General features: G+C 36.3%; 1 protein-coding gene across 4 annotated transcripts in view; it reads right to left on the bottom strand.

The window, feature by feature from the left end:
- FucT6 (alpha-(1,6)-fucosyltransferase) overlaps positions 1–15,555 on the bottom strand; it is a 427,996-nt gene that overhangs the window by 2,706 nt on the left and 409,735 nt on the right. For all 4 annotated transcript variants that reach the window (XM_067112807.1, XM_067112806.1, XM_067112810.1 and 1 more), the window contains 9 exons: positions 11,797–12,020; positions 10,892–11,040; positions 9,541–9,724; positions 9,259–9,424; positions 8,806–8,992; positions 8,256–8,493; positions 6,799–6,975; positions 4,837–4,987; positions 2,597–2,736 (listed from right to left, as the gene is read on the bottom strand). In XM_067112807.1, the coding sequence (XP_066968908.1) occupies positions 2,597–2,736; positions 4,837–4,987; positions 6,799–6,975; positions 8,256–8,493; positions 8,806–8,992; positions 9,259–9,424; positions 9,541–9,724; positions 10,892–11,040; positions 11,797–12,002 (1,598 nt within the window). In that variant the 5' untranslated portion in view covers positions 12,003–12,020. The remainder of the gene's footprint in view (positions 1–2,596; positions 2,737–4,836; positions 4,988–6,798; positions 6,976–8,255; positions 8,494–8,805; positions 8,993–9,258; positions 9,425–9,540; positions 9,725–10,891; positions 11,041–11,796; positions 12,021–15,555) is intronic.

Raw genomic sequence — 15,555 nt, 5'->3', positions numbered from 1 at the left:
TATATATATATATTAGATACTACTGTTAAGAAGTTTACCAAGTTTGCCAAGGTAAAAGTCTCTATTCATATGGCTTGTCCAAAACGTTGGTACTCGATATAATTATGGTGATCCAATACACTCTTACAAGTTTCCACCGGTCAGATGGGTCAAAGTTGGGTCTGATTTATATTAGTGAGAGATTTCAGTAATTCTGATTTAATGCTTTATGTTCACTGTGGGTTTAATCTCTGACTTGTTACTGTAAACTGTTATTCCACAAAATCTGATATTAATTAAGGATATTGTTGATAGGAACAATGCAATATTTGATAAGTCACAATATGACAGTTTTGGCTACCTTGTCTGCATCCTCATTTCCTTTAATACCCACATGAGACAGAAGAATTGGATATATTTTTACATTCGAAAAATTTCACATAATTCATGGAATGGTTATTTAATTTGTAAGAAATTATTTTTCATGGATTCAACAACACTACTCGTCACTGTAATTAAGGAGTTTTGTGGCAGTCTTTTTATACTTGTCACTACCGACAAAAGTACAAATAACTTTCTTGTGAACACAGATGAATTGTCAGGTAATGATATAAAACAATTTCTTCACCATGAGACATGGCAGCACCCCTTCCAGGTGGCCCAGCTTTCTACCTCTTAACCGTTAAAATGGTAAATCATGTGAAGGTAGAATTTAAGGTTTCGCAGTTGCTAGGAAGTGCAAGTCATTGGTAGAAATAAAGCCCATGATTTCAGCTTCCCCATTGTCTGAATTGAATATAGAATTTAGGCCAAAAGCCAAGCATCAGGACCTATGAGGTCATTCATCGCTGAAACGGAAATTGACAGTAAGAAGGTATGAAAGGTGCAACAGGAGGAAAACCTTGCACTATGAATCAGTTTTTAGGAGAGGGTGGAAAGTAAGAAGGTGGAAGAAAGAGAATATGAAAGGAGGTACAGTAAAAGGAACAAAAGGGGTTGCAGCTAAGGGCTGAAGGCATGCTGCAAAGAACCTTAAGTAATGCCTACAGTGCACCGTATGAAATGCATTGACAGCACTAGCACCCTACGGGGCCCAGTTTCTTACAACACCACAAAGAAAAAGGCAACAGTTGTTCTTTCCCTCAAAGAGCAAAAGCTCCCACTGGACATGGCTACCGTGCAGTTCAGTGAACCTATGTACAAAACCTTAGACTGCACATTCACTTCTGGGCTCCATGTGTGGCTCCACTTCCTCTATACTCTAACCTCTACTCAGTGACAACAACAGAGCTCCCTAAGTCTTTACGACTATTCTGGTTGCTGTTGAAAAGAAAATTGTGTTCCCTATGGGAAGCACTTATGATTTTATGGAATGGTGCTTTAGTGCTCAAACATGTCGCTCCCCATTGTCTCCCTGCAGTTACATTCCTCCCCCCTTTGCTACGATTTCCTACAGGAGTCTGTTGTAGTTAACTCAGGGAGTGAGCCTGTCAACAGAACTGTACTTTAGATGCCCTGCTGGTTAAGTTGGAACCTGGGAAACAGTGTTCCCAAGAATTCCAGCTCCCAAAACCCAAAAAGCCCAAATATGACCCTGAGAAATACAAGCCTCCAGTTGTCCCTAGACAGTCTAATCAGCAACAGCAGCACCACTTTCATGGTGGACAGAAGTGTGCTCATTGAGGGAAAGGACAAGCAATTCTTGGACTGCACAACATGGGCAAGGGAAGAGGTTGATCCCAATAAGACTTTGCAGTTTGGGGATTGTCTTTTACTGTACCACTTGCAGTGGAAGTCTTCCCCTTGGGAGCTAAACCAGTCATGTTTCCATTACAAAGACCAAGAGAGTAATGGCAGGGCCTGGCCTACCTGCATCACTGTTGCTAAAGAAAGAAGGGTGAATCATAGCCTGGGCAGTCAGTGTAAGGCAGGTTAAAGAGGCTTCCTGCTTGATATTAATTGGTTTGTCTTATTGGGACCATTAAGGTAAGATCCTTTGAGGAAAAGCAATGGCTAAACTATAAAAAATGGACTGTATTCTACACTTTGTAAAACAACTGATAAAAATACATGTCATCATCATATGTAATAAATATTCACTCAACAGAATGATACTGCATATACAGCACTGTACATTCAGTATAAAGAATCTTTAGCAGAATACTGAACTTCAGTGCTCCAGATAATGACTAGGCCATTAACAGGGAGATTTAAGTCAAGATATACAAGAGATTTAATCTTTGTGATTTTTTCCATGTCATAAAGACAGCAAGAATATGAAATGATAAAAGTTGGAAGTTGTAACCAATATAAGATTTGGTGTTCAAGATCTGAAAAGCCTCATTGAAAAAATGTGGTGATATAATTTAAAACATTACAGCTGTACAAATTTAAGTATGATTTGTGGTCCTAAGAAACACTCTATTATCACCTAATGAATAAGGGACTGTATATTCAAATAAATATTCATATAAATATATATAAAATTTTCTATAAACAACTGGTATAGTAAAGACAGTATTATGTTTCATTAAGTGATTTAGCATATTTCAATAATTTTTCTTTAACCTGTTCGCACGTTCCAGTCTACAAACATTTGCCAGAACATCATAATTACCTTCCTGGAGTATGCGAAAACCTTGCTCTTTGGTTATGCGCATTCTGTCCACCATAGTAATAAACATCGTCTAAAGAACGGTAGTAACCTGATGCATCTGGATGTAGGCTTTGCATAATTTCATATGCTATACGACACACCTGAAAAGATATGAATAGGTGTATCATCAAGAAAGTATTGAAATTTTTAATGAAAAGAAGATAAATTATCTCAATGATTCACTGACATTCCAAGTTGGTTCTTATGTAGTATTCACTGTTCTCGAGCAATCCAGGAACATTCATTAAGAGATGAAGATGAATTATATATATAGAATTATGATGTAGCATGTCATTTAATAATTAACTCAACTGTCTTAGTAAAAAGAAATCAGTCTGGATTATGGGGAAATAAGACACATTTCTTCCAAATCACCTAATTATACCCGATTCTACCAATCATTGTGTAGCATTAGCTATTTTTTAATGTCAGCGCTGAAGTATAATCTTTGCAAGGGTTTTCTATGTTACCAGCTGCCATGTTATAAGTGACTAGCTGCAACTTTCGTGAAAATTAATTTTTATGCATCAACCACAATGGCTCTACTGGGCACTACATTTCAGTGGCTTTAGTCAGCTTCACCCTTCTGCCCCCAGTGCTCTGTCACCCCATGCCCAATGCAACCTCTACCACTAGTGAAGGTTGCCTGGCTGCATGTAAAGAGTACATACCCCATTACAACACTGTACTTCATATTTTACTTTAATTGTACTGGCTGTACCTTTACCGTAATTAAAATTATGGCATCAGCAAGATACAGAGATTGGTTTAATACAATATATTTTAATTGTAACTTCAAACAGTCTAAAGTGTTGTACATAGTGTATTGATAACACATTTTTGTAAGCATGCCACTTAACAGTATTAAATATTTTTAATAAACTTAAAATTTCAGTGCTGGTAGTATAGTTATGGACAAAGAAGAAAGCCTTTTTACTACTAATCAACAGATGTATGAATGATTGCATGAGTTTATTTGTACAATCACTGTATGTACTGTATATTCAAGTAATTATGATGTAATATATCTTTAACAGGCTTAACCCTTAGTGGATGGATCCCCTCATGAGAGGATCTAAAACAGGTTTTGGGTAGTGGGTGGATCCCCTCTGAGGAGCATTAATATTACGTGCGATATGATTTGGCTGTATCAAGCGGGAAAGAGTTTAGAATTCAGCTTGGCTCAATCAGTGGGCATGACGTCTTTTTATTTGCTCATAAATATACTCAGGGATTGCTGTTGGTTTTAGTTCTTATCTTTTATGATATGATGTCAGCTGTAATTGTAATTTTGCAAAGAAAAAGTGCAAAAAAATATTAGAAAAAACATGTATACCTCCAAAAAAGTTACTGCATCTCCTGACCTCAGTAAATTTACAAATATTTTACAACATATACTCAGAATTTGCTAATGATTTTAGTTTTTATCTGTTAAGATATTGTGTGAGCTGTAATTATAATTTTACAAAATAACATAAAAAAAATTAGAAAAAACATGTTTAACTTGGTAATATTTACAAGTGTTTTGTAAATGAGGCCCAACACAGGGTTATAACTAGTCACTTTCAACTTTCCATGGAAGGTAGGGAAAATTTTTAGAATTTCTTTCTTACACCATGTGCATTTGCATATCTTCGACTTTCTATTGATCCCCCCCCCCTCAAACTGCCCAACCTTAAAGTTTGCCTTGTCGGGGTTGCATGATTTATAATTAGCCTATCCCTTAAGGGTTAAAATTACAGTATTGGTAGTATGAAATAGTGTGTGTGTTTGTGCATGAGAGAGAGAGAGAGAAGGATTTTTTTATACCACTGTAGTCAGACAGATGTCTGTGTATTGTTGAAGTTTGTTCATATCATGCAGTTTTGCTAGTTCAAGTGTCTATTATGTGTTTTGATACTGTAATAATGTATTTTTCGTATGCCATACTGCATAAATAACAATAATGCTGTAATTTATCTGTACAGTATCAGATATGAATGTAAATGCAGAGAAAGATGATACCAAAGAAGTTTCAAAATAGCCTATAGCGGGAAAGACTGAAGATTCCAGAAAAGTTGTTTTTTCCTAAATAATCTCCCTAAAACTTGGGAACATTTATTATGGCAGCAAATACAGTATATGGCTATATTTTAGTACAATACCCAGTCATTCATTCCACAGCCAAAATACTAATAAATTTATTGACACTAATATCTTACCTGTGAGGAAAAGGTGCACACTAAATAGTCAGTTAAAGAGAGAAAATGTATGTCTGCAATTATTCCTTTCAAAGAAGCATCAGTATACCGTGTTGCAACTGCTGCTGTCTTTGCGATGTTTGGGTCACCAATAAAGGTATAGTCAGGGAACCTGTTAAAAAAAAAAAAATTATAATTACATTCAAGAAAACTGAAGAAGATAAGAATGAGATTTAAATAATAACTTTAATAAAAACATAATCATTAAAACCCTCACAAATATCAATATAAATTATTCTCCAGTTTTATGTCTTATGTTTTGTGATTCACAGTTTTCAAGATTCTATGTGATTCTCTCTCTCATTTTGTAATAAGTTTGCCAATCACAAGATGTTAATAATGAGTGTTACAGCTCTAGACATATTGCTAACTATGCCTAAGTTACTAAATTCCAAAAAAATGGTAGACCTAAGCAAGGTGAAACATGCTATGGACATACGGCATTTAAAAGCAAGTATTGAGAAGGCAGTATTGAAAATAGTATCAATAGAATGGATGAGTTAGGATTGCTAGACTCTTGGTAAATAAAAGTATCCTATTTCAGTAATATACAAAGCAAAAATTTATGTGTACAGGGCATGTACTCCTTGACACAAGAGACATACAATTACTTGGAAATGGATCTTTTGAAGAGGTGTGACTACAAACTGAAGAGATTCATGGCCGGAAGCACATTTAGAACATCACATTGCAAATGATAAAATTGAGGGGGGCATGTGGTGTCCAAAGGATACAAAACATTTAGATCTCAAAAATCATCAATGCACCTCATGCTATGCACTGTAGGCAATTACTTAAGGTTCTTTGCAGTGTGCCTTCAGCCCCTAGCTGCAACCCCCTTTCATTCCTTTTACTGTACCTCCTTTCATATCCTATTCTTCCATCTTACTTTCCACCCTCTCCTAACATTTGATATATGTGCAGTTGCGAGGTTTTCCTCCTGTTACACCTCTCAAACCTTTTGCTGTCAATTTCCATTTCAGCGCTGAAAGACCTCATAGGTTCCAGTGCTTGGCCTTTGGCCTAAATTCTATATTCAATCCATCATGATAGTTTGGACATGTGAAGATAATAGGGGAGGAGCAATTAAACAAAATTAGTAGTAGAAATGAAAGCAGCAGGGCAAAGATTAAGAAAGTCCAGAAAATCACATGAGAAAGGCACAGATGCATATCTACCTCAAAAGGAAATTCAAACATACAAGGTACTAGACATAAGGACACACCTTAGGTAGTTAATTATTTTTGTTGATGTCCTAATGTGTACAATTATATAGGGACTGGTGTCACAGAACCTGTGGTTTTAAACGTCTGCAAGGGAACTGGAACTTACTTTGCACAGAATAAAGTAGAACACTATGTTATTTTCTACACAAATTGTAAGCATCCTTATTTTACTTGACATTAAGCATGTCCTAAGCAAACCTGTACAATACATGGTGGAGACTGACCAAGGTAGCATTTTGGGCTAATAAGATCAAATATCTGGAAAAACCTGCAATCTGGAACCCTTTCAGTAATGAGAGTTTCAGATATCAGGCCCTTGACTGTACTACTGTTTTCAGGTTATTATTATCCAAAGTAAATGTACTTTATTACTTAGACTGCCATGAATTAGGGTCTTTTTGCATGCTTCATTATCAACATTAGATTATATGTACAACCTAGTGAAAAATCCCTACTACTAAACAGTAACCAGAAAGTAGGGCATGTTATTACCCACAAAAAGTATGTAAATTGAGAATTTATTGTATTCCATTAGAAAAAGCTTTTTGTAGCTATAAACAGTACAGTTTAATTCTGGGTTAATTAAATTTCCATATTTCCACCAATAGCTAATGGATACTTTACAAGGTACAAGATAAGTTTGACTTGGGAATTTTTACATGAAAAACCTGTTTATAAATGCTAAAGGTTAACTTACTTCTTTTGGGCTTCAGTAATGACACTTGGATCATCTGATGCCAAATAAACTCTCTTGACGACATCTGGCTGTTGTAGTTTCAAGGCGGTGTAATATTCCTCAACATGACCCATGTATTCATCAATCGAGTGGTAGGCAGCTTCTGTACCAACTTTGTCTGTTCTTCTAACGTGTACACTGTAAAAAGTTATAAAAACTTGAAATGACATCAGCTAAGTATCTAATGCTGCATCAAAAACACAGCACTACATATTTCATAAGTAAAATAAGGAGGATTGCATACATTCTCAATGCACAGCAAATTCTACCGATTAAAATCTTTACCTTCATATATTTTCCAGTGATTCATTCCTTTTACACAACTCTTGACATGCCTACCAGATAACCAATTTTATGAATGCTTTGCACTTGTCATATCTTAATTACTATTTACCTTGATGGAAGAGTGTCATCCCACTTGTAACTCCAATGGAGTACTGTACTTACAATTCATGGAACCTAACAAGGAAGGAACTACCAACCCCAAAATAATCTTCTAGAATGATAGGTTTCAGGTATTTATTATATTATGTTTTACTAGGCAGAACACAAAACTGGCTGCATGTGACCTGAGCAAGATAGATGGAAATATGGTGGGCAGTTTGGTAAGATTTAAACTTTGTAAAACACTACCAATATGAGTTTTAACATCAAGCAACACAGATTTCGAGTACTGATTGTTTATAAAAGGCATTCCAACAACTCTGCATTAAAAACTAAATTTAATACAGAAATAATATCTATCATTTTGAAGTCATTGTTAAATAAAATCACAATATGAACAAAAATGTGTGTGTAAGGCTGGTCATGAAACTATCAATCACCAAGATGTCAGCAGTTTCCATTCAGAGTGCACCTCACTTGGTGCACTGTAAGCATTACTAAAGGGTGTTTGCAGGATCCCTTTGACCCCTAGTTGCACACACTATTTATCCTTTTACTTTGCCCCCATTCCTGTTCCCTTTCTTCAGTCTTGCTGTCCAAAACTGACCTATTATTAATCAGTGCAATTGTAGAATTTTGTCCTAATTCCATCTTTAGGTCTTGTACTTCATCTTCATTATCAGGATCTTTATTTTGCTGTCCAACCAATCCCCTCTTTTCATTGTCTTAAGCACTGACTGGCCAAAAGTGCCCCAGTGCTTGGCAAGACAGCCGAAATCTAAAAATCAAATCAATCAATCTGGGGAGTACGGCAGCCATAAATCAGTCGCACTCTTTGAGAGGGCCCCACTTCTGTAAATGTGATGTACCAATTACTTTTAACAAACTGATGATTATCTATGCACTCTATTTAAGGATCCTGCACAATGGGTTGCACTAAAACTGAAATTGTTCTTCACTCACTGTTTAAGACAGAAAACTAAGTTCTTCAATTTTGTCATACAACAACAAATTTTCTTAAATATTGTACTTACCCTACAATTGGTTTCTGGAATCCTAGTGTGTCCGACATCGTGTCAAGCATCTCTTGAGTTTTTGGCTGCAGTTTCAACAAGTATTTTAGAAACTGCCCAACCCACCAGGCAGCTGGATCACCATGTAGCCTAATTAGACGTTCAGAAATGTCTTGAGGAATAGCCAAGGGGAGATATGGCGGCCGTTGAGACAAAGTATCAATGATAGGCAGGTCTACAACTTGAGTTTCGTTAGAGCCTGAAAAATAATGAAAGGCAATAATATATTCACGTCACTTACCACAACAGACACTCATCCAGAAAACATTTTGCTAAAAATGCTAGCAGACAGCAATGTTAGGAATAAATTTTGAATGTCCTCATTTTAACTGAAGAAATGGGAACAAACAATCATTTGATGAAAATTACTAATTAGATTTTTGTTCACTGAATTAAAATGTGTACAGTCTAAATAATAACCACAGTCCAGACCTTACTGTTTATATTCATAACACAGTGCAGACCTTACTGTTTATATTCATAAAGTTCATGCACGATAAACTCAACTCACCTGGCCAATGAGAATGACTATATCCTGATGGATCTGTGCAAGTTTCACTTAGGGGATGAAAAACATCCTCCCAACCAGCATTGTTGTAGCGCCAGCCTCTTGATTTCAAAATTAAAGTTCGCTTTGTTCCATATGCCACAATGAAGCAGTACACAACATGATGAATCTGACAGCCATAACCACATCCCTGAAAAATGTCTTAATTTTCATAACTTGCAAACATTTAAATCTGGTTTCTATGAACAAGAATTAAATAACACATTATTTAAAAGTAAATCTTGATAATTCAATAATCAATATTTCAATGGGGGATTTAACATGCCCTTTAAAATAAAGAACACTACTAAGGTGAGTCTTAAATATTTTACATTATTTTGATCTCAAAATAAACAGGCCTCCAAAGCAAGATATTCTTCTCAAGAAAAATCAAAAGTGTGAATATTGAAAACTTACTTTGTTAAGATTGCATACAAGTTTCTTAGCTTTTGGGCAGTCAGGTGGGTGTTGCAAAGCATGCAATCTTTTTTGGACAAGATTGCTCAGGTCAGAAGCTTCTTGTTCTCTCCACGATCCCAGGCCATCTAGATTGCTCAGACGTTTCAGATCTAGTTGAGTTACTCTGAAAATTGCATTGGTGTTACTCAGAAGCTGTTATATTCCAAGGTATATATATTCAGTATGTCTGAGTTCAATGTGCAACTTTAGATCAGAAGTGCGCATTCAAACAGATCTTACCTCGTGTGATCTGCCCCTTCCCTTAAGATGCGATCGATGTGTGCCGTATAATCCCCGTAGGCCTCGACTTTCTTGCGAAGCTGTTTCAGCTGATCCGATATGTACCACCAAGTCTCTTGGACACCTTTCTCAACGTGTCTTCTCGTCTTCTCAAACTCGAGTGATGGCGTAAACTCTGATACACCTGTAAAAAAATTAAAGCATAAAGTCAAATAAACAATAACAAAAATTTGTCTAAATTCTACACAATGACTATCCAAAGCCAAAAGATGCATTGGTAGAGATTATGAAAATTACATGTACATGTACTGATGCTCTGTACATGTACAACATGACTCCCATACCATATAGAAAAATAGTGCATTATGTTGTGCCATACCTGATTGCAAAGATACATTCACAAATAAATATTGATAAGTGTTCCCAGAAGGATATCAACGAGGTATTTTCTTTCAGTCTGCAGCTGTCACCTCCATAAATACTGAGCACAAAAATTCTTAGCAGTATCATTAAGAAATACAAGAAATGATGAAGATATATCAAAGAATTTAAATTCCTATTATGATCACACAAATCATCACAATGAACATTATTACTGTTGTTGTTTTCGTAACTCGTTTTTCTTACATAACATCATCGTTGTTACTGTTTACTTAGCCTCTCAGCAAGAGCTGATACACTACAGTGGTCTGAATCTGCCAAATCAGTGAGCAAAACTTTTTACATTACTATCAACCATTTATAGTAAACAAGAGGGCTACTGTGAAATTTCAAACATTCTTAACAATTTTACAACTGACGGTACAGCATGGGATGATAAATGTGTAGGGAAATACTGTATTTACCACAGGTACAGTTCCATTTCTCCTGAAGACAAATTTCGTTAAACGTACACAGAACACCAATGACTGGCTAAAATGTCTTTCAGCTACAGTGATGATATTATAAAAACTGTATGCCTTGTGGTACTTAACTAAATTTGATGCCCAAACCTAATACTGTATCTTTATCAAAGGGTAAAATCATTACCTATAAAACATTATTGGTTCATATACAGCACTCCTTGTACAATAGCTGAAGCAAATGACAGTACCTTCTTTCAACAAAGACGGAAGAGTGGAAAATGTCTCAAAATCTATTTATATGAAATTATTCTCTTTTATTCACGAATAAAAAAAAAATGCGTCAAACGAATCCGCCTATCTTCTGGACCTCAAGCAGACATATTCATCATCAACCATACCATTAATTTGTATATTTCACCTTCATTACGGCGCTGAATAATCCTGATGGGTTCCGGCGCTTGATCTTCGAGACCTAAATTTCATAATCATTCAATCAATCAACTGACCTGATTTCTGGTCTCCAGTAGCATCTGCTTGTTGGAGCATCCTCTGAGCATGTTCCAGTTTCTTCTGCAATTCCGCTACCACGGCTGGGTTGCCACCGGACAGCTGCGAGCTTCCTCCTCCCCCATCGTTGTTGATGTAGCTGACTTGCCTGGGGATAAAAATACGCAATGAGCGGTCTTTCACAAATATAGTAAACGGCAAATAATTGGGGATTGCAGCGGTAACAATAACGAAGATTGTCTATATACTGTATTTATCTATCTATCATATACCTACCTATCATATACAGTATGTATATATATATATATATATATATATATATATATATATACACACACACACACACATATATATATATATATATATATATATATATATATATATATATATATATACACACACACACACACATATATATATATATATATATATATATATATATATATATATATATATATATATATATATATATATATATATGTGTGTGTGTGTGTGTGTGTGTGTGTTGCAGTACAGCCTTAAGGACAATAAAAAATTAAATGTTTAACTGATGAGACTTGTCCAAACTATTATAAATCATGTACAGAGATTAAAAACTAAATTACATCATGTAAAGCATAAACCCATGATTGGAAATGTGTACATAAACTTATGTAAAAAATTCTTAGTTTCCAATTAACACAACGAAAGGAGTCTATTATTTCAACGGTCTTATATTCGCAAAAAATAAGGCACAAAGAGTTATTCTGACTCATTTTATCATGGGAATGTTGCCACGCCTTGCTTCGAGTTTACAAGGCTAGACTTCAAATCTTATCAGCAAAGGGAAACAACGCAATACAGGAGAAGGAGAAAGAGAGAGAGAGTCAACACCAATGAGAAAAATCATTAGAGAGTCCCCTACTTCGTGAAGTCTTGAAGGACTTGTCTGATGTCATCGTTCTGCTTCTTGAGAAAGTCCAGTTCCTGGACGGCCCGCTGGAGACGTTGAGAAAGCCTTGGGTCACTGGAGGTAGAGGGCGAGGGCGGAGCCAACAGCGCTACACCGACCAGCCACATCACGCCCACGGCCCCTCCTATACGCCAAGCCCATCCGCTGATCCAACGCATGTCTGCCTCTCTCGGTGCCTGAGAACGTACATTAATGCGTCATTAACAAAACCGTAATACATTTCAGAAGAGGGTTCACTCATCTTCAATGGACCTTCTTAAAACAATAAAAAAAAAATTAACAAAATCATTTTCTTACAGATGTATTTCTCGTGATAAAGGCTAGGAATAAAATGTTAAGGTCTATGCCAAATTTGAAGGAAACTTAACGAGAGCTAATTCCGATAAGATAAAATTATCACGACAATGATAAGTAAATGACAGTTGCTGATTATATCGATAAGTGAAGAGGACGTTGTAGCAACAACAATAATAATAATAATAATAATAATAACAACATATACCAGAGGCAGTAATAACATCATTACTGAATCAATTCACAGACAAAATTATCCAGATGTTATAAATTTAGCATAACACCAGTACAAAAGCGAGAATTCCTTGGTTTAACAAGACGATACTGATACAAAATATTACTGGCATAAAGCCTATATAAAATTTTGAAACATGATCATGATGGGGTTTATGGACAAACGACAAAAAAAAAATCATGAATCATCATACTTACTTTCTCTCTCTCTCTCTCTCTCTCTCTCTCTCTCTCTCTCTCTCTCTCTCTCTCTCTCTCTCTCTCTCTCTCTCCGAAAGAAATTAGTTACATGCTCTCTAACTTGAAAAAGGTAATCCTGGAAACAAATTCTATGAAATGTGGCCGATGATCTCAAAAGTTAATCAAATGAAATCTTGGAAAAAAAAAAAAAAAAAAAAAATCCCTGTCACCACTGGAAAATTCGATGCTATATACTAACGAATTAAGCGACAAAACAATATGAATCATTTAAAGGAACAAAGTGATCTGGTTGGGAGCAAAAGCCACTCGAACGATAAATCACAAACGGCATAGCTGTACGAACCCTTCCCCCTTCTGTATTGTAATTAACTCCTTCTCGTTATCACTGACATAACCTCACATCGTTTTATCACTAAGTCAGGTAGGTTCATTCCATCGCCCTCATTCCTATCTGCCAAGCAGAGGTCAGCCCTCATTCCTCATTATAATTACATTCATGAGCCATTGCCGTGTAATTAACCGGTGAACTAAAACAGCTTTAAAGAAACAATTAGTCAGGGTGGCCGTATCACGTAACTACTATATATCACGGCAACTTCTCATGTTGTTTCAAAGTGCTCAGAGTGGAAGTAACAGAGAGCATAACAGTTGATTTCTAGCCCCGCCAGGTGGCTAGTGGTCCTAATGTTCGAACTTCTAAAAGCGTCGAAGTTTGATGGTAATTCTATAACAAAGTCCTGAGGTCATCGGAATGTAGAATAAAAAGTTCCCATTAACGACATAAACCGCTAAGTATGTGTTCAAATACTCCTTTCCTCGAAAACTAAAACATAAAAGGCAGAGTCCCCTTAGGGAGGTAGTGCCGTCAGTGCACCTCTCGCAGTGCACTGTAGGCATTTTTGCAGCGTCCCCTTGGCCCTTAACTGCAACCCCTTTCAGTCCTTTTACTGTACCTCCGTTCATAATCTCTTTCTTTCTTCTTACTCTCCACCCTCTCCTAACAATTGATTCATAGTGTAACTGCGAGGTTTTCCTCCTGTTACACCTTTCAGACCTTTTGCTGCAGTTTCGGCGCTGAATGATCTCATACGTCCCTGCGATTGGCCTGAATGATCTCATACGTCCCAACGCTTGGCCTGAATAATCTCATACGTCCCAGCGGTTGGCCTGAATGATCTCATACGTCCGAGCGCTGGGCCTTTGGCCTAAATTCTACATTTTATTCCATTGTACTAAAAAAAAAAAAAAAAAAACGCGAAAAAACACATCTTTATAACCTCGCCGTTGACCGAGCAATCACTGCATCTCATATTACGGGTAAGAGTTGTTATTCTTGCACGAAGTCGCGCCATAAACTTAAAACGGCAAGGAGGAATTCTGTCGATTCTGACATTTAACCGAAAAGAAAACAATCGCAGCTACGCCTTCCTCGGCCACGTGACACGTGCGCTCTCCTCCTTGCAGGCACTGTGTGGATTCTGGCACCTTGAGAGCCAATCGATCTTTTCACTTCACCTCAGCCACTCCCCCCCACTCCCCTCCCCCTACTCCTCCTCCTGTATATGCTACAAGGGTCTTGCCTTCTGTGTTCCCACAGTCATATACAGTCTTCATCTGCGTGCACTAGTTCACAATAAACAACTGTACTTTCCAAATGTACGCAAAAGCGTTTATATATATACTTATAAATGTACGAGCATACGTACGTGTATATGTGTATATATATATATATATATATATATATATATATATATATATATATATATATATATATATATATATATATATATATATTATATATACACACACACACATACATTCACAGAGCTCAAAGAAGTCCACTCTCTTCCAAGAAAAGAAGAGTACAGTGAGAATAAAGGAGGCTGTTTTCTCCTGGAAAACGTATGCTACACTTCTTTCTGTAACGTATTATATAATGAACTCATTTTCAGTTCCACAATCGCGTCCAGTTCTCTATTCCCATTCCTGGCCTGGTAACAGCAGGCCGAAATGGGAATTCAAAACGCAATGAACGAACCCGCGTCCCTGAGCGAACAAAGGGCTTTGGCCTTTTCGCGAACCTTTTGTTCGACACAAAGCCCCGATGCTGATGATCTACTTAGTCTTGAGGATGGGTCTGGCCTTTTGAGAGGCACAAAAGATGACATTCTCGTCGGCTTCGATCTCTCTGCCGTAGCGCAGACACTCGCCAAATGCTCACTTCAGCCCAAAGGTCCTATTAGAGCATTGGATGAGACCATTTGCAGGTGGTGATTACTTTTCTCTCTCTCTCTCTCTCTCTCTCTCTCTCTCTCTCTCTCTCTCTCTCTCTCTCTCTCTCTCTCAGCTCAGATGACATCTGTGACACCTCTGCGACATCTCGACGACATTTCTGACACATCGGTGATAAGTATGGTACAGGCATGACGAAAAAAAGAAGCCTCAGGAAAAACGACAAATTTCTTTACAGCAAAACTGGTGAGACTAAGCTACAAACTCCTTTAAGATATTTTACACGCATTTTACACTTTATCGGTATCCGGAGAACTACTAAAGAATGATAAATGATACGATGGAAGGGATATAAATACGAAACGGTACACACAGTGCCTTCCATTTTTGATGGTACAAATAAATTAAAATAAAAAAATATAAAAATGCATAAAAAATAAATAAAATAAGCAAAATAAATTAAAAAATATAAAACTAAATATGAATAAAAATTGAATAAATTAGCTTGTTTATTCTTATTCGCATAAAACGTAAAAAAAGAGCTAAATATAAATTAATTATTAGATACATATAAAACAATTTGGAATAGTGAACTTTTTCTGTATAACAAGAAAAATAACATTGGGATAAATTTTATATGGTAATTAAATTTTTTATTTGTATTTGCATAACACGTAAAAAAGCTAATAAAAATGTATTAACAGATACATAAAAAAAAAACAGTTTGGAATAGTGACCTTTTTCTTTATT

The sequence above is a fragment of the Macrobrachium rosenbergii genome, chromosome 12, assembly GCF_040412425.1.
Source record: "Macrobrachium rosenbergii isolate ZJJX-2024 chromosome 12, ASM4041242v1, whole genome shotgun sequence".
Lineage (NCBI taxonomy): Eukaryota > Metazoa > Arthropoda > Malacostraca > Decapoda > Palaemonidae > Macrobrachium > Macrobrachium rosenbergii.
The sequence above is the reverse complement of the archived record's forward strand: the minus strand, read 5'-3'. Positions and strand labels throughout refer to the sequence as shown.